The sequence below is a fragment of the Amblyomma americanum genome, chromosome 1 (genome assembly GCF_052857255.1).
Source record: "Amblyomma americanum isolate KBUSLIRL-KWMA chromosome 1, ASM5285725v1, whole genome shotgun sequence".
NCBI lineage: Eukaryota > Metazoa > Arthropoda > Arachnida > Ixodida > Ixodidae > Amblyomma > Amblyomma americanum.
Window position 1 is genome coordinate 149,584,575 of NC_135497.1, and position 15,207 is coordinate 149,599,781.

The 15,207-nt window shown below is 46.1% G+C and overlaps 1 protein-coding gene across 1 annotated transcript; it reads left to right on the forward strand.

The window, feature by feature from the left end:
• Positions 1-7,336: 7,336 nt before the first annotated feature.
• Positions 7,337-11,412, forward strand: strat (RAB interacting factor STRAT). The gene is made up of 2 exons (XM_077647297.1): positions 7,337-7,738; positions 10,451-11,412. The coding sequence occupies exons 1-2, from the start codon at positions 7,583-7,585 to the stop codon at positions 10,670-10,672; spliced, it is 378 nt and encodes a 125-aa protein (XP_077503423.1). The 5' UTR covers positions 7,337-7,582; the 3' UTR covers positions 10,673-11,412.
• The last annotated feature ends 3,795 nt before the right edge of the window (positions 11,413-15,207 follow it).

Here is a 15,207-nt window from a genome sequence, read left to right on the forward strand (position 1 = left end):
GACAGCTTCTAACTCTAAACTTTTCACACTTACTGATGCTACGGTAAGCCGGAACAGACTGACAGCCTCGAAGGTGAAACTGGAGCATGTACAGGCCGTAGTGGATTACGACGCTTCCCATGAGCTTAAGGTTGCACCTAATTTGTCGGAAGTCCACACCATTTGTGGCAAAGTGGGAGTAGCTGTTCAGCTTTCCCGCGAAGCTACACCGGCTATTCGGTTCCTCGTCAAAGAAGGAGTGATTGAGCCAGAAGGCGAAACAACAGCTTGATTTATGGCCACCCCACCATGGCGCTAAACCGCAGAAACTTAGCAAAATACCACACCTCTTTGCACACTCAAAGCACGGCAGTGGACACCATCAGAGAACTCAGAATGGGCAATGACTCTCAGGGGAAGCCATCGCAAGCAGAGGTCCTAATTGCGACAACGGCTGTCCTTCACCTTCAAGAAGTGCTTCTTGGCAGTGAAGGGTATGAATTCCTTCTCACGAGCAGGTTATTACAAGACTGCTTAGAAAACCTTTTTTCTTTGGTGCGGCTCCTGAAGCCAGTGCCCACTGCGTGTATGACTTATACCCCTGTCACACGGCCAGTTTCAATGGCCATCGAGTCGAGGGCCTTCGAAATTCTCAATCGCCATCGAACTCGAAGGAGTTGTATCGCTGCTACACGGCAAATCTCAACGGTCATTGAAAGGGTTCTCGTGTCTTACGCCAAGCTTGTGCTGCGCCATAATCGCTAGTTTGGATTTTGCAAAAATAACAAAAATATTTTACAATTGCATATACGAAATGCTTAAATACACGCATACGCGCATGCCGTTTAAAACCCTTTTAATTGCACGTACGCAACGGACAGATGCAGACACTGCTGTAGCCACTCTAATACAAGACGAGTCAAAACCAAGCCAGTCCAACTGCGTCGGAGCGCTGCTTCGTCAGGCTTAGCACCTGGAAAATCGCCTTGATATCTGAAAAACAAAAGCTATTTGTCCCTTGAAACTTCATGCGAGGGTAAGAATGGGCAAGTCCAAGGCTAATACAACAGTTTAGAACATATTACTTTGAGGGATTAGCGACGAAGCTGTTACCGCTAAAACACGACATTGAAGACGCCGACAACAACAAAGAAAAGAACACACAGAAGACGTTTAGGGCCGCCGCGGTGGCTGAGTGGTTATGGTGCTCGGCTGCTGGCCCGAAAGACGCGGGTTCGATCCCGGCCGCGGCGGTCGAATTTCGATGGAGGCGAAATTCTAGAGGTCCGTGTACTGTGCGATGTCAGTGCACGTTAAAGAACCCCAGGTGGTCGAAATTCTCGGAGCCCTTCACTACGGCGGCTTTCATAGCCTGAGTCGCTTTGGGACGTTAAACCCCCATAAACCAAACCAAACAAGAAGACGTTTCGGCTCCCATACGGGAGCCTTGTTCACAGTAAAAAACGAGAAGCGGATGCGCGAGCTTATGTATGCTTGAAAAGGGGGCGCAGGGAGCGTGCGTAAGCAGTTGTCAGATTTCCGCAGCTTCGGTTCAAGGTGTGACAGGTCGTTTGTATAATCAAAGATTCCTGGTGTGACGCAAGAACTTAAATTCTTAAGGCACAATTGTGCTTCGCCCCAGTCGATAATGTGCTGCTGCAGTGTTCGGCGATAGCACTGGAATCCACTTTCCTGTTTTTGACGTCGTTTTTGTGATCTTTTAGGCGCCTTTCGACGTTACCAGTTTTGCCTATGTAGACGCAGTCGCAGTCGGAGCGGGGAAATGCTGTAAACCACGCCGGGATATTTTTCTTTTGGAAGAACGTCATTTACGTTGACCAAAGCATGTCGCAGTTTTCTGGTCGGAACGTGTCAAAATTAAAAGGTGCGCAGAATGCGTGCCAATGCCTCGCTGATTCCAGGGGTGTAGGGAACAGCGGCACGTTTCAGGGGAGAAGACACAGCAGCCTTCACGTTCTGGTCGACACAGCTGTTTTTCGACCGATGTCACGAAAGATGTTGGGTAGTCATTGCGTGAAAGTTCTTGCCGAATCATATCGAAGTCGTTTGCTCTGTCTTCGGGAGAACTGCAAATGCGTTGACTCCTTTTTAATAAGGTGGCAGAAACCGATCTCTTATGTGAGGCTGGGTGGACGGATCTAAAGTTGAGATAACGTCCCGTGTGGGTAGGTTTCCTAAAAACGCTGAATGATAGTTTGCCACTATCGCGTTTTACCAGGACGTCTAGAAAGGGCAATGCACCGTTCGCCTCGACTTCGGTGGTGAATTCAATGGCGTCCTCTATGGAGTTCAAATGTGATGAAAAGGCAGGCAAAGCGTCTTTTTGAATCATGCAGGAAACAGTCGTCAACATATTTGTGGAAAACTTTTGGCGGGTGAGCAAATGTTGCAAGGGCCCGGAGTTCGACAGACTCCCATGGTGAGGTTCGCGACGGGTAACGGAGATATAGACACCCATGGGAGTGCCTTGAAGTTGACGGTGTAAACAGGCCTTGGAATACAAAATACGTGTTGCTGAGGCAGAACTGCAGGAGGTCTGCAGAGGTCAGGAACGTCAATAGGGGTCCCTTTCAGGTAAGGATCTGTCAGACACGAGGGCAGAAGAGCAGGCTTGTACGGCAAGGTCAACAGGGACGCGTTTGTGTGAAAAGCGACTTGACGTCAAATGAGACTTGGCTGCCCCAAAAAACGCGGGTTCGATCCCGGCCGCGGCGGTCGAATTTCGATGGAGGCAAAATTCTAGAGGCCCGTGTACTGTGCGATGTCAGTGCACGTTAAAGAACCCCAGGTGGTCGAAATTTCCGGAGCCCTCCACTACGGAACCTCTTCTTCCTTTCCTTCTTTCACTCCTCCTTATCCCTTCCCTTACGGCGCGGTTCAGGTGTCCAACGATATATGAGACAAGATACTGCGCCATTTCCTTCCCCCCCCCCCAAAAAAAACAATTAAACCAACCACTTAAAAACTTGCATGCACTGCTTGCCAAGCAAATTTGGTAGAAGATGAAGACATCATAATTGAGAATGCTGAATTTTAGCAAACATGAATCGCGGAGGGCTCAAGTTCCCCAACCTCCAGTTGTTAATGCTGGTAATGACTGCTGAAATCGTCCCTGGACAAGCTGCGAAGTGAAAGTATGCTGTGCATTTCCATTCTCTAGCGAACCAAAGGCAAGTTCTTTTCACACTGGCTACCACCTGATAGAAGACGGTGACAGTTTCGACGAATGTGAAAGCGGTCATAGTTCTCACTTGCTCATGCATCACATTCTTAGCGCTGAAACAAACATTCTGCTGAAAAACTATTTTAAAAACAGGAACGGCAGTCTTGTGCAAGGAAAAGTTGCTCAAAAACGGAAGCTTAACATTTTGAAATCTTGACTGTTCTGATTCCTTGTGTTGCACAGCTCTGAAAGTTTTCTGAATGCTTGTACTCTATAATAAACATATCCGTGAAAGACATGAAAGCGCGAAATGGCAACACGAACGAGTAAGAGAACAGGACGAACGCTGCACTTTCAACAGGATTTATTCAAGGAAGAGCGTTTATGTAGCCTCTGCCCTTATCTATGCTCTTAATCGCAGTTGACAAACATAGTTGACAAGCATTGCGAGAGATGTTTCGATTGGGTGAAGCAGATCTTGGAGGGCGCAGCCTAGCTGCGCTGTTTCTGGTCATTTTTCCGACGCGCTTTCGTCGAACGGCACCTCATTGAATAACGTTGATAAATTTCAAATAAACCCATGCCCCTCTTCTCTATTCTTTCCACAAGAAACACAGCTCATTAGGTTCCTGTGTGATGCACACGCACAGTGACTTTGGGAGTAACACAGCAGGCCTGACTGACCGGATTTCTCCAAACGACAAGCACGTGCGTTGATGAATTGACAACTGGAACAAGGGGAGTATCAGAGATTGCGAGCGACTTGTGAATATTAAAAAAAAACTGCGCTCGAATTCACAGACACGTGCGTACTTAAAAGGAAAAATGGCATGCGTCAGTGCGATGAAGGCGGCGGAAATCGTTTCTTACTCCAGTTTCAAGAATTTTCGGGAAATAGGTTTCTTGTTGTACATCTTCGCAACTGCGTTCTTGTCTGTTATGTCAAGTGCATGGTTTGTTAGCAACGGTTTGATGAAATTCTTGCACATAATATGCATTAGTGCTTCCTTGCGGTCGCTATCCTTGTTCTCACAGGTCAGGACAGGCAAGCCCGCGATTTTATTCACACTAGTTGTCGAGCAAGCATGTGTCCAATGGCCTTTGAAGATGCGTTCGGTCCTTGAGCATGATATCGACGAACTCCTTGAGGCCCTGTAACACTCTTTAAGATCGCTGACGTCGGGTAAAAGAGTCCACACCTGTCTTGGTGGGCATGCAGTCAAACTGTCTACAGTAGCATTTCCGTGGGTGGAAATGCAAGCCACAGACCGCAGAATAATTTGATGTTGTGTTAGGCTGCCAGTTTATTTTTTCGAATTACCTTGAGCTGTCTTTCCCGGAGTTCTAAGTCGGCAGGAATTTCATGAAACGAAACGCCGGGCTTCTTGTTTCGCTGACTGGACATGCAAAACGGAACGCAATAGCAACACATTTTCGCTCGCTATTCTTTCCAGCAACTGCAGTCATCGACGCGTCACTTGTCAAATGGTAACACTAAACACACCACACAAATAATATAAGAAACAGCGCAGCAGAAGGCATACATTTTGCTGCAACGGCAGTCACAAGAAAATTGTGCGCTGCCTGCGTGTCGTCTGCTAGAGGGTCATATGACAGCGCCGCCATACGGCGGATGCGCACTCTTCGGCGGGCAGAAAGACCCCTCACGCTTCAGGGCACGTTCTTCAGGAGGCATTGTCCGTACCTTCCATGCATCCATCCATGTTCTAGTAACGTCGATGAAGACAGCATCTGCGTAATCATGCATTCGCCTGCCACGCCAACTTTGCTCCACTCCTAATAATAATACGTACCTATACTTGTGTAAAATAATTTTCATGGTTAAGGAGTTGCCTTACAGAAAATAAAGTTTTTTGGATACATTTGGGCTACTATATAGGCCAATTTGGCCACCTGTGGGTTGAAGCTCTCTGGCAACCTTGAGAACTGAGTTAGGGTGCTAGAATTAGATGGTGTGAAGATCGCAGCGCTTTCCCTCGGGCCGTGCGTGACCCCTCTGCGCACCGATGCCGCCAGGGGGAATGCGGCGCTGCAGCTAGCTGAAGCCGCTCAGCCGCGTCGGCCTTGCACACGCCGTTGCCAGTTTTAGTTCAGTTCAGTTCGTTTTCGTCGCCTGTATTGGAGTGTCTATAGCAGCGTTTTTTTTATGCGAGGGGCGAGGTTGCCTTCAACAGCAAAAGTGGCTGCGGAAAAAGTGGAAGTGGCTGTAGGCCATCGCAGCTATGCTGAGCGACGCAGCGATGCGCGGCTTATATATTACAATTCAGGCTACGTGGCTAGAAGGGGTGTTTTGACAAACTCATTGTGAAGCCTGCAGAAGTTCCAGGCACTCCGGAACAGGAAGGGGGGGGGGGGGGTTGTCCCCCAGCATTTTTCCGGAGGGGCAGCGCCCCCCAAATGCAAATCTCCAACTTTCTTGCACTGAGATCAGGTTTCTGACAAACGCTTCAATTTCAGGACGTTATAAATGTAAAGCACACTGAGGGCTGAGCTCGTTCGCTTCATGCCCAGCCTTAAAACGTTAATTAATATCAGTAACCTAAACCAATCATGTCCCAGCAGAAATTGTTGACTGAGCTCTGTTCATGAGCATGATTACATAGCATTGAAACAGTATGAACAAACTTTTTAATGCAGTACGTCGATCACTCCTCATCTGTACATCTTTATATATAGTTGGCCCATTTCAATTCAGGTTTTATATGCATCACAAATACACTTTTGAACAGCGAAATATGAAAATATTAACAAAAAAGCAAATAAAAGTAATTAAACATTTAAATAAAATATAAAATAAGCCGACAAACAAATAAAAAACTCGAAGACCTGTCCCCCACTCGAAAAAAACTTCCGGAGTCCCAGCAGAACAACATGTCTCTGTGATAAAGGCAACATACCCAAAGAACTTTTTCCAGCTGAGGCAACTAACTATAATGAGTTGGACCTTGGGGGCCTTTACAACCGTCAGTATCATTTTTACAATCTTGTCAACGTCCTGGAAAACAAACTTGCGTTCAGCTGAAGCTGCGGCAGACATTCTACAGTCAATTGGTGATGTGCCAAAAATTGATTGTTCTGAGCTAGCATTCTGTTACGCTGACAGTGCCTCACAAGGATTCACTTTTCGCTTAGGGTATGAGGATAGTAGAAGAAACGGAAAGCACTGAAACCTTGTGTGTTGTAGATTAAATTCTGCAAAAGACCCCCGCTTCCCCCCCCCCCCCCCCCCCCCCCCCCCCCCCCAGGTGGAAAATTTGTTAATAGGATTCCGCTTTCTATGGTTTCATCTGGTCCCCAGAAGGAGCCGTAGACCTAGTTTGCTGCTGGTTGAAATGGTCCCTGTAGGGCACTCCAATGGTGTTTTGCTTGGATCCACTGGTCCAGAAGAAGCCTTCTGGTTTTGAGCTGGGTTCTGCTCATCCCAGAAGGGAGCCAATTCTGGTTTGCTGCTTGTTGAAATGGGGTGCTTCAGTTGTAAATAAACGATTTCATGGCCAGATGTGTTGCTTCACTGTCTAGAATCGTCGGAGTGTGCTTACATGAACGTCAAAATGGCGTACATGCTACAGGTTCGCAAGCGGCGACAAAAACTGTTTTGTGCGTTGGGGCGCCTTCAGCCAATGCGACTGAAGTTGCGAGGTCCTACGGCACGCATTACAACGTGCTATTCTCGCCGTAGTGGCAGCGTTTCGATGGCGGCGCAACGCACAGAGTCAGTGCACGTTAAAGAAACCCAGGTGATTGAAATCATTCCGAAACCTTCCACTACGGCGTCGCTCACATCCTGGGCAGCGTCTCGAAATGTGCATGCACAAAACGCGCTTCAGTCCAGCTACGCAATGCAGAATGGGCTTGTGAAGCAGCATATTTCACGGGAATAATGATGCGAGTTGGAGAAACATTATTTTATGGTAAAAATTCATTGGTTGACACTAGCAGAAAACGTGCGGTAAGCAAAACAAGGTTTTCACATCAGTGGTAAAAATTTAGCTTACGTACGCGCAGTGCTCATATCGGCTTCACGCCTTACCGCGCCTCTGCCGTCAGCGCCGCCACACGGCATCGGCGCGCTGCGGGGCCATGCTTCCCCGGCTGGTTTTCACACCTGCCCACTCTAGCCACCTTACCTGAGTGCCCCATTGTAGCGTTAATGTTCGTGTGGCAGCGGCTGTCTGTGTTCTCCCGCTAGCGGTGACTGGCCGCATAACACGGCGTGTGGTTTGGGTCCTGCGTGGTTTTAGACGCTGCTTCCAACGGCTTTTGGCCATCTCAGTTAGTAGCTGACCAGATGTGAAACCTCGATCAGTGTAGTCCAAACTTGTGGCCTGCGCTCGTGCTGCCCTATTAGCACTTGTACTTGCGAGAGGTAAACGAAACGTTGGGAAAACACCAGCAGGTATGGACGACAAAGAAAATGCGCCGCGAGGTGTTGCTGGCGGCGAGAAAGAAAAGGATAAGCTAGTGGAAAACGGCAAGAACAAAGTGCCCATCGAGTGCAAGTACTGCTCGTCGCGGATTCTCAACGTTGGCATGTGCGAATTGGTCTGCACGCAGGTAAGACTATGTGTTTACGCTGATCTCAATTTTTGGCAGTCAAGTTTTAGCAAATTCGCGCTCCAGATTGCTTGCTTCCTGTGTGTTGGTCTTAATGACAGGCATTCTGGCGCCGAGGCCCGAGTTCATGACTAATATGTACAACCGGCGGCAAATTAAGTCGGGGCATGCGATAGGCGGCCAGAATCAGATAAAACTGCATCTTCGCGCCGTCTGACGTTGCACTTGTGGTGTCGAGACATCGGAGTGCGCGTGCGCGTCCTTTCATGTTCGCAGCCCTGTCCTTTTTTTCTCGCCTGCAGTGAACTAGCTGATTGCATGCAGCGTTTGGCGATGGGGGTCGCTTTCTTTATTCAGAGCGTAACGCTCGCAGTTCGGCAGTGCACGTCGAAGTGCGAGCGTGAGGTAGCGAATAAAGAGAGCGGCCCCTACCGCCGAACGCTGCATGCTATCTGCTAGTCCACTGCATGCGATCATGAAGGGACGCGCACTGCGATGTCTCGACACCAGAAGTGCAACTTCAGACGGCGCGACGGTGCAGTTATATCTGATTCTGGCCGCCTGTCGCATGCCCTTACTTATTTTGCCGCAGGTTGTACATACAGTGTCGTGCGTTTTCATCGTGAAAACACTAAAAAAAAAAAAAATTTCCCCGCCTCAACCACTAGCTCATTTGCTGTGAAACTGCACACAGAGCTTGCGTATTATGGTAACTTTTGTATCGTAGCAAGTTTGACTACGGCACTCACTTAGTCGAGCCGTGCATGGTGCGAAAACATAATCGTCTACGTAGAGATCGGCAACGAAAACCCGCAGACTGCGCTTTTTCGCTGAAGGGCGGCAGTGGCGCCATCTGTTTTCGGCAGTGGAAAGCGTTACAAGGCCGCCGAGACGAGCGTTGCAAACAATACTTTTTGAAAGGTAAAGCCTCGTTAAATCAGCTGTTCTGATATTTTTTTCCCGCTCAGTTAGCCGAAAATGTTGTAAGCGCTTCAGTTGAAGCAGACGAAACGGCCGGAACGGCTGCAACGCTCTCCTCGACGGGCTCGTCGTGACGCTTTCCGCTGGCGAAAACAGATGGCGCCACTGCCGCACTTAAGCGCAAAAGCGTCGTCTGCTGGTTTTGGTAGCCCATCTCTACGTAGGCGATTATGTTTTCGCATCATGCACGGGTCAACTAAGTAAGTACCGCTGTAAAACGTGCTACGATACAAAAGTTACCATAATACGCAAGCTCTGCGTGCAGTTTCACGGCAAATGAGCCAGCGGTTGAGGCGGGGAAATTTTTTTAAGTATTCACGATAAAAACGCACAACACTGTACACGCGGCGACACAAGGTCGCATCGGTGCTTCCAACAGTGCAAGTTTTTGATAATTTTTCTGAGTAACGGAAAACTGCTGGCCTGCTGAAAGTAATGAAATTACATGAAGGTGGGGGGATAATAGAGAGAGACGGGCTTGTTGGTGACTATTAGTCGGCCCAGTGGCATAGCCGGAATTGCTATTCTGCAGTGCTGCGTGAAAATCCATTGGAAGTGAATGAAAGGCCCAAGGGGAACCCTTTGTTCACATGCAGTGATTATCCGTCAGTGAATGCCTACGGACATGAATGGGTGCGATGGTTCTCGTGCATTCTATCAAGACCTTCTGTGTCTTGCATTCTATCAGTCTAATAAGTAAATTGAGTGGCATAAAGGGAGTTTTAAATTGCAGCCGCTATGCTCTCCCGAAAAGAGTTAAACAGGTGGTGTACAATTGTCTGTTTGCCTCCTACCTAACCTACTCTCGTTTAGTTTGGGGGACTACAACAAAAGAAAGCCTACTGAAGATTCAAAGGCTACAAAAAAAAAATAGGGATCATCGAAAATGTGGAACACACAGCACCAACTTCTCATAATTTTTCATCGCTTAATGTGCTAAAAATAAACAACTTATACAAGTACAAATTATGTCGGCAGTACTGTTTAAGTATCCAGAGATGGAGTCCGACTTTCAATGAAATTGCAGAATTATGCCCTTAACAATCCAATTTACAGCACTCTAATTCCAGAACAGTGGAAAGTCCCCAAGTGCCACACAACCTATGGACAACAAATGCTCCGTAATACTCTTCTGCGATTATTCAATGCTCTAGACAAGAAGGCATTGATATATTCAATATGCCCCTCTCATCCATGTACAAATATTTGGCTGCATAGTCTCCCCTCTATGAATATGCATCAACATTTTTCTTCATGCTTAATTTCAAATACAAGTTCTATAGTACATTATATGTTGTTTTATTCATGCCAAATATTAAAAATAATTTACACAGGTTGCAAAAACGTTTTATTGATCTTGTTATTTTTGCTGACTATTTTGTCTGATGCACATGATATTGGCTTTTTTTCTTTCTGCTTTTAGTTTTAAATGCCTGTCACTTTTTCTTTTTTGTTTGTTTCACTCCGCTGCTTTGTATGCCTTAATGGGGCCGAGGATTTCTCAAGCCGCAGATGCACGGCTTTTCCCTCAGCCTCCTTCCACTTCGTTGTAGAAAATAAAACATCCATGAATGAATGAATGAGAATGACATTAGCAAAAATCTGTTGGCTTGACATCTGTTTTTTTTTTTTTAATCCAGTATTCATATTCGTGTCGGACAGTGTTAGAGCATGTGGTTGCAATTGTTGGCACGGATTGCAGATCAACTTTTGTCTTTGGCTTTTCCGCAGTATGACTTGCCAACGGTGGATGGTGACAGCAAGATGCTTGAAAAGGTGACAGACTTTTGGTGTGTAAATGACATCTACACCTTTGAGAACATTGGCTTCAGTAACACTGTTGGTCAAACGAAATACCTGGCTTGTGCTGACTGCGAGCGTGGCCCTGTTGGCTGGCACAGCTTGGAGACACGGAAATCGTTTGTGGCCCTCTCAAGAGTGCGCCATCTGTGAAGACCATGTCATGCATCTGATTGTGGTGCACTTGTAGCATGGAGTGCCTTGATAACGACAGTGCAGTGTGTTGTGCCTGGTACCTGGTCACGGGTGGTGCTTGCTTCCCTGACAAAAGCATATAGAAGTCTGCTACACAGCTTGTCATTTTAAACCTTTTGTTTTGAACAAGCGTTTTCTATCCGCACAAATGATTTGGAGTCCTGCTTTTCAGGGAAATGCTTTGTACCCTTTGACAGTGGCTCATGTGGCAGTGCTATGGATGGCTCAAATTAGAGCTGCAACACCCTGTTTTCATTCTTGTCTTCAACAGAGGATTTCACCATGTCTACAGTTGACAATTGTCTGCAGCATATTGCCATTTGTTTACTTTATTCTACCAATGTGAAAGAAAACCGCACAAGTCGACGATGAACTTACAATACTTTGCACAATTTTCTGCTGCTAATGCAGCCAAATATGTTTACAGTCAAATTTTTTATCTGGTTACGGGCAACATAGGCAAAGATACTATAGATTTTTATAGTATTATAGAGGTTGCATTTGTTAATATATGGTTCTTGTTTGCGGCTCCTTCCATTTTGTCTTTGCTTGCTTTCCCACATTGCAGAACTCTCTTTCATATCACTTGTGATGGGTGCATAAAGAATGTAAAGTGTTATTACGTGCTCGTGTGTTCCTCATGCTTGTGAAGATAGTGATACATTGAGCAATACAAAATAAAGCTTTACTTAGAGAGGCATCACTGCACTGTCATCACTGCTTATATTTCCAGCCATTTAACAAAAGGCAGTCAGGTAGTTTTTGATGCACTATTCGAATTTTGTCATTTTGCATGCTATGAAGTGTTTCTGTGGAATTTTTTTGCACAGTGCCTTGTGGTAGTTATTGCTTTTGTTGTAGAAAGAAAATGTTTTCACTGTGGTAAAAATCTGAAGCTGCATTGTAGCCAACATAGAAGCTTGGGCAAGTTGATGGCAGACCATTCTTAAAACAGCAAGGCAAGGACGCAGAGAAGAGACGTGCACACGAGCGCTGACTACTGAGGTTCTATTACGAAGAGGCCTTTTTTATGGGCAGGCTGCGCAGCAAACAAAAAAAACGTTGAAAGACAGAAATGAAGGTTAGGGCGCTCAGCTACTGATCCGGAGTACCCGGGTTCGAACCCGACCGAGGCGGCAGCGTTCTGATAGCAGTGAAACGCAAAGGTGCCCATGTGCTGTGTGATGTCAGTGCGCGTTAAAGATCCCCAGGTGGTCGAAATTAGCTCTCCACTACAGCACTTCTTTCTTCCTTTTTTCTCTCAATCCCTCATTTATCCCTTCTGTTACAAGGTGCGGTTCAGGTGTCCCCCGAGATGCGAGACAGATACTTTGCCATTTCCTTTCCCCAACAACCAATTTCATTTCAAGGAAAAGAGGTAATCGAAGAAAACTTGTCATCATGAAGGTTTCACCTCTTAGCAGAAAGGGACATCATTTCTTTGTCAGATAAAACCACCAATTGCACAGTGACACACGTGTCCTTATTTTATGTGTTGTAAGCCTTAGCCGCTTCCCTAGTGAGCTGATCAGCATAAGATCATCAGCACGTCATTGTGCTAAAAATACGGATGACCCTTGCTGTCCCTCATAGTCGCTTCGGGATGTTAAACCCTCATAAACCAAACCTTGCTGCATTTTTTACAATGGACACTTAGATGTCTTTTCACACCATTCTTCACATAATTCTTGTAAGCCGCCGTGGTGGCTGAGTGGTTATGGCGCTCGGCTGCTGGCGCGAAAGACGCGGGTTTGATCCTGGCCGCGGTGGTCTAATTTCGATGGAGGCGAAATTCTAGAGGCCCGTGTGCTGTGCGATGTCAGTGCACATTAAAGAACTCCAGGTTGTCGAAATTTCCGGAGCCCTTCACTACGGCGTCTCTCATAGCCTGAGTCTCTTTGGGACGTTAAACCCCCATAAACCAACCAAACCATAATTCTTGTGTTCATGTGACTGGTCATTCAGGCATCTGCTTGTTTCCCATATATTTTCTATTACATTTCAGGGAATTTCATTGATCACTTTATCACATGGAACAAATTGCTTTTCATGATTCATTTTACAAATTCTTGCTTTCTTGGGATGAGGGTTGACGCCATTGCATATCTTGGACAGCTTTTTAAGAGTGGAAAAAACTACCTCCACTTTAGCACGATTCATAATTTTTTTTTCGTGTGAGACTGTGTGGCAATGCAGAATTACAGCTACTTTTTTTTTTTATTTGCTCAGTTCTGACCATTTTGACTTCAATTTTCTGTGGGTAACTGCTATTGGAACACATGAAGGGTAGTCTGCTTCTGATAACCGATTGCATTATTTTTGAAAGCTTAATTGCATTGATCATCGAGGACTGATTTGCATTCAGTGCTCCATAAACCAACCAAACCATAATTCTTGTGTTCATGTGACCGGTCATTCAGGCACCTGCTTGTTTCCCCATATATTTTATATTACGTTTCAGGGGAATTTCATTGATCACTTCTTTATCACATGGAACAAATTGCTTTTCATGATTCATTTTACAAATTCTTGCTTTCTTCGGATGAGGGTTGACGCCATTCCATATCTTGGACAGCTTTTTAAGAGTGGAAAAAACTACCTCCACTTTAGCACGATTCATAATCTTTTTTATTGTGTGAGACTGTGTGGCAATGCAGAATTACAGCTACTTTTTTTTTTTATTTGCTCAGTTCTGACCATTTTGACTTCAATTTTCTGTGGGTAACTGCTATTGGAACACATGAATGGTAGTCTGCTTCTGATAACCAATTGCATTATTTTTCAAAGCTTAATTGCATTGATCATCGAGGACTGATTTGCATTCAGTGCTCCGTATTTTAAATGAATGGAAAGGTTAAACGTGTCCAGTTTCCTGGTGTCTGCTTTCTCAATATTCGCTCATACTGACCATGTGTCTGTTCACTCACCTCTCAGTCTACCCATGGCCTGCAGCTGCATTTACTCTGCCCACAGGACGTCCAGCGTCGTGAAGTGGGCATATGTACTGTAAAAGCATAGCGCTGTGATACATGAACTTCAGTAGGAGCCTTCATTAATACAGGTCCAAGGGCACTTGGAAAATAAAGGAGAACCCTTCTGTTTACAAGTGCAGACCATAGCATTGCAGAATACATGGATCATTTATGAGAGTGGCACAAACTGAGTGTAGGCATGCATTCGAGGTGTAGCATGGATTAGCCAGCAAGCTTTGGGAGAGCAGGGGCGCCGGAACAAGGGGTTGGGGGAGCAACGGCTGAAGCTAATACCCCTCATTTACAGATGAGGTAGCACTGCTTCCTCGGTCAAAGGACACCTGTAGGCTTCTGCTGAGAGCGAGACCATGTCAGGAAAGTCAGGTTTATTTGCAGGAGGTAACTCTTGTGGATCAGACATTCTCGTCGGCGCAGGTCACTACTTAAACGACGATCACCGCGCTTTATGATGACCGCCCGACCACAGCGTGCCCCCGACAATAAAAATGTTCCCCGTCTTCAGCAGATATGTCTTTTAAAAATGGCCTTCGTGGGAGGTATATGCCAAGCTGGTCTCCTGTCGAAAATACTCTACCCCGCAGCGCATCGACGCCGGCGGCATTGATGAGCAGACGGATGGCTCGTATCAGGCTCGTATTACCCTGATACCAACTAGTAGGGCTGGCTAGCACCAGCAGTATTATTTTTTATGCTAACCAGCCTGGACTCCACAGGAAACTCGACTGCCATGCAGCTGATGGAAACCATATATGGTTTTGCACTTTTACTGGATAGTGGCCGCGGTGGCTCAGTGGTTAGGGCGCTCGGCTACTGGTCCGGAGTACCTGGGTTCGAACCCGACCTCGGCGGCTGCGTTTTTATGGAGGAAAAACGCTAGGGCGCCCATGTGCTGTGCGATGTCGGTGCACGTTAAAGATCCCCAGATTGTCGAAATTATTCCGGAGCCCTCCGCTACGGCACCTCTTCCTTTCTTCTATTAGTCCCTCCTTTATCCCTTCCCTTACGTCGCAGTTCAGGTGTCCGCCGATATGCGAGACAGATACTGCGCCGTTTCCTTTCCCCCAGAACCAATTTTTTCATTTTTTGTCTAATTTTGAAATTCGCATATTAAAGCACCGCATATAGACAATAAAACGTATTCTGAAAAAAAAAACCTAAAAACAAATTAAGCTTTTGAACTAAGAATATCTAGGGCCCTCGCCATCGCAATTGTTCGATTGTGCCGAACTTTTAATTGAATCGCTTTTTCCAAAAAAAATTCAATTGAAATAGAACTTAGTGCGACAATTTGGCTAATTTTACTTAACTTCAGTTTTTTTTTTTCAAAATGCTGCTGCCCCTAGCGCCATCTGTTGGATTGCATGCTTACTATTCACTCAATGATTATCATGGATAATAAAAATAATTGGTTTTTGGGGAAAGGAAATGACAAAGTATCTGTCTCATATATCGTTGGACACCTGAACCGCGCCGTAAGAGAAGGGATAAAGGAGGGAGTGA

Bases quoted from the DNA above. Each gene is read 5' to 3' on its own strand.
- strat (XM_077647297.1), top strand. From the start codon at position 7,583: ATGGACGACAAAGAAAATGCGCCGCGAGGTGTTGCTGGCGGCGAGAAA. The intron at 7,739-10,450 runs GTAAGACTATGT...GCTTTTCCGCAG, and splicing joins GCGAATTGGTCTGCACGCAG to TATGACTTGCCAACGGTGGA.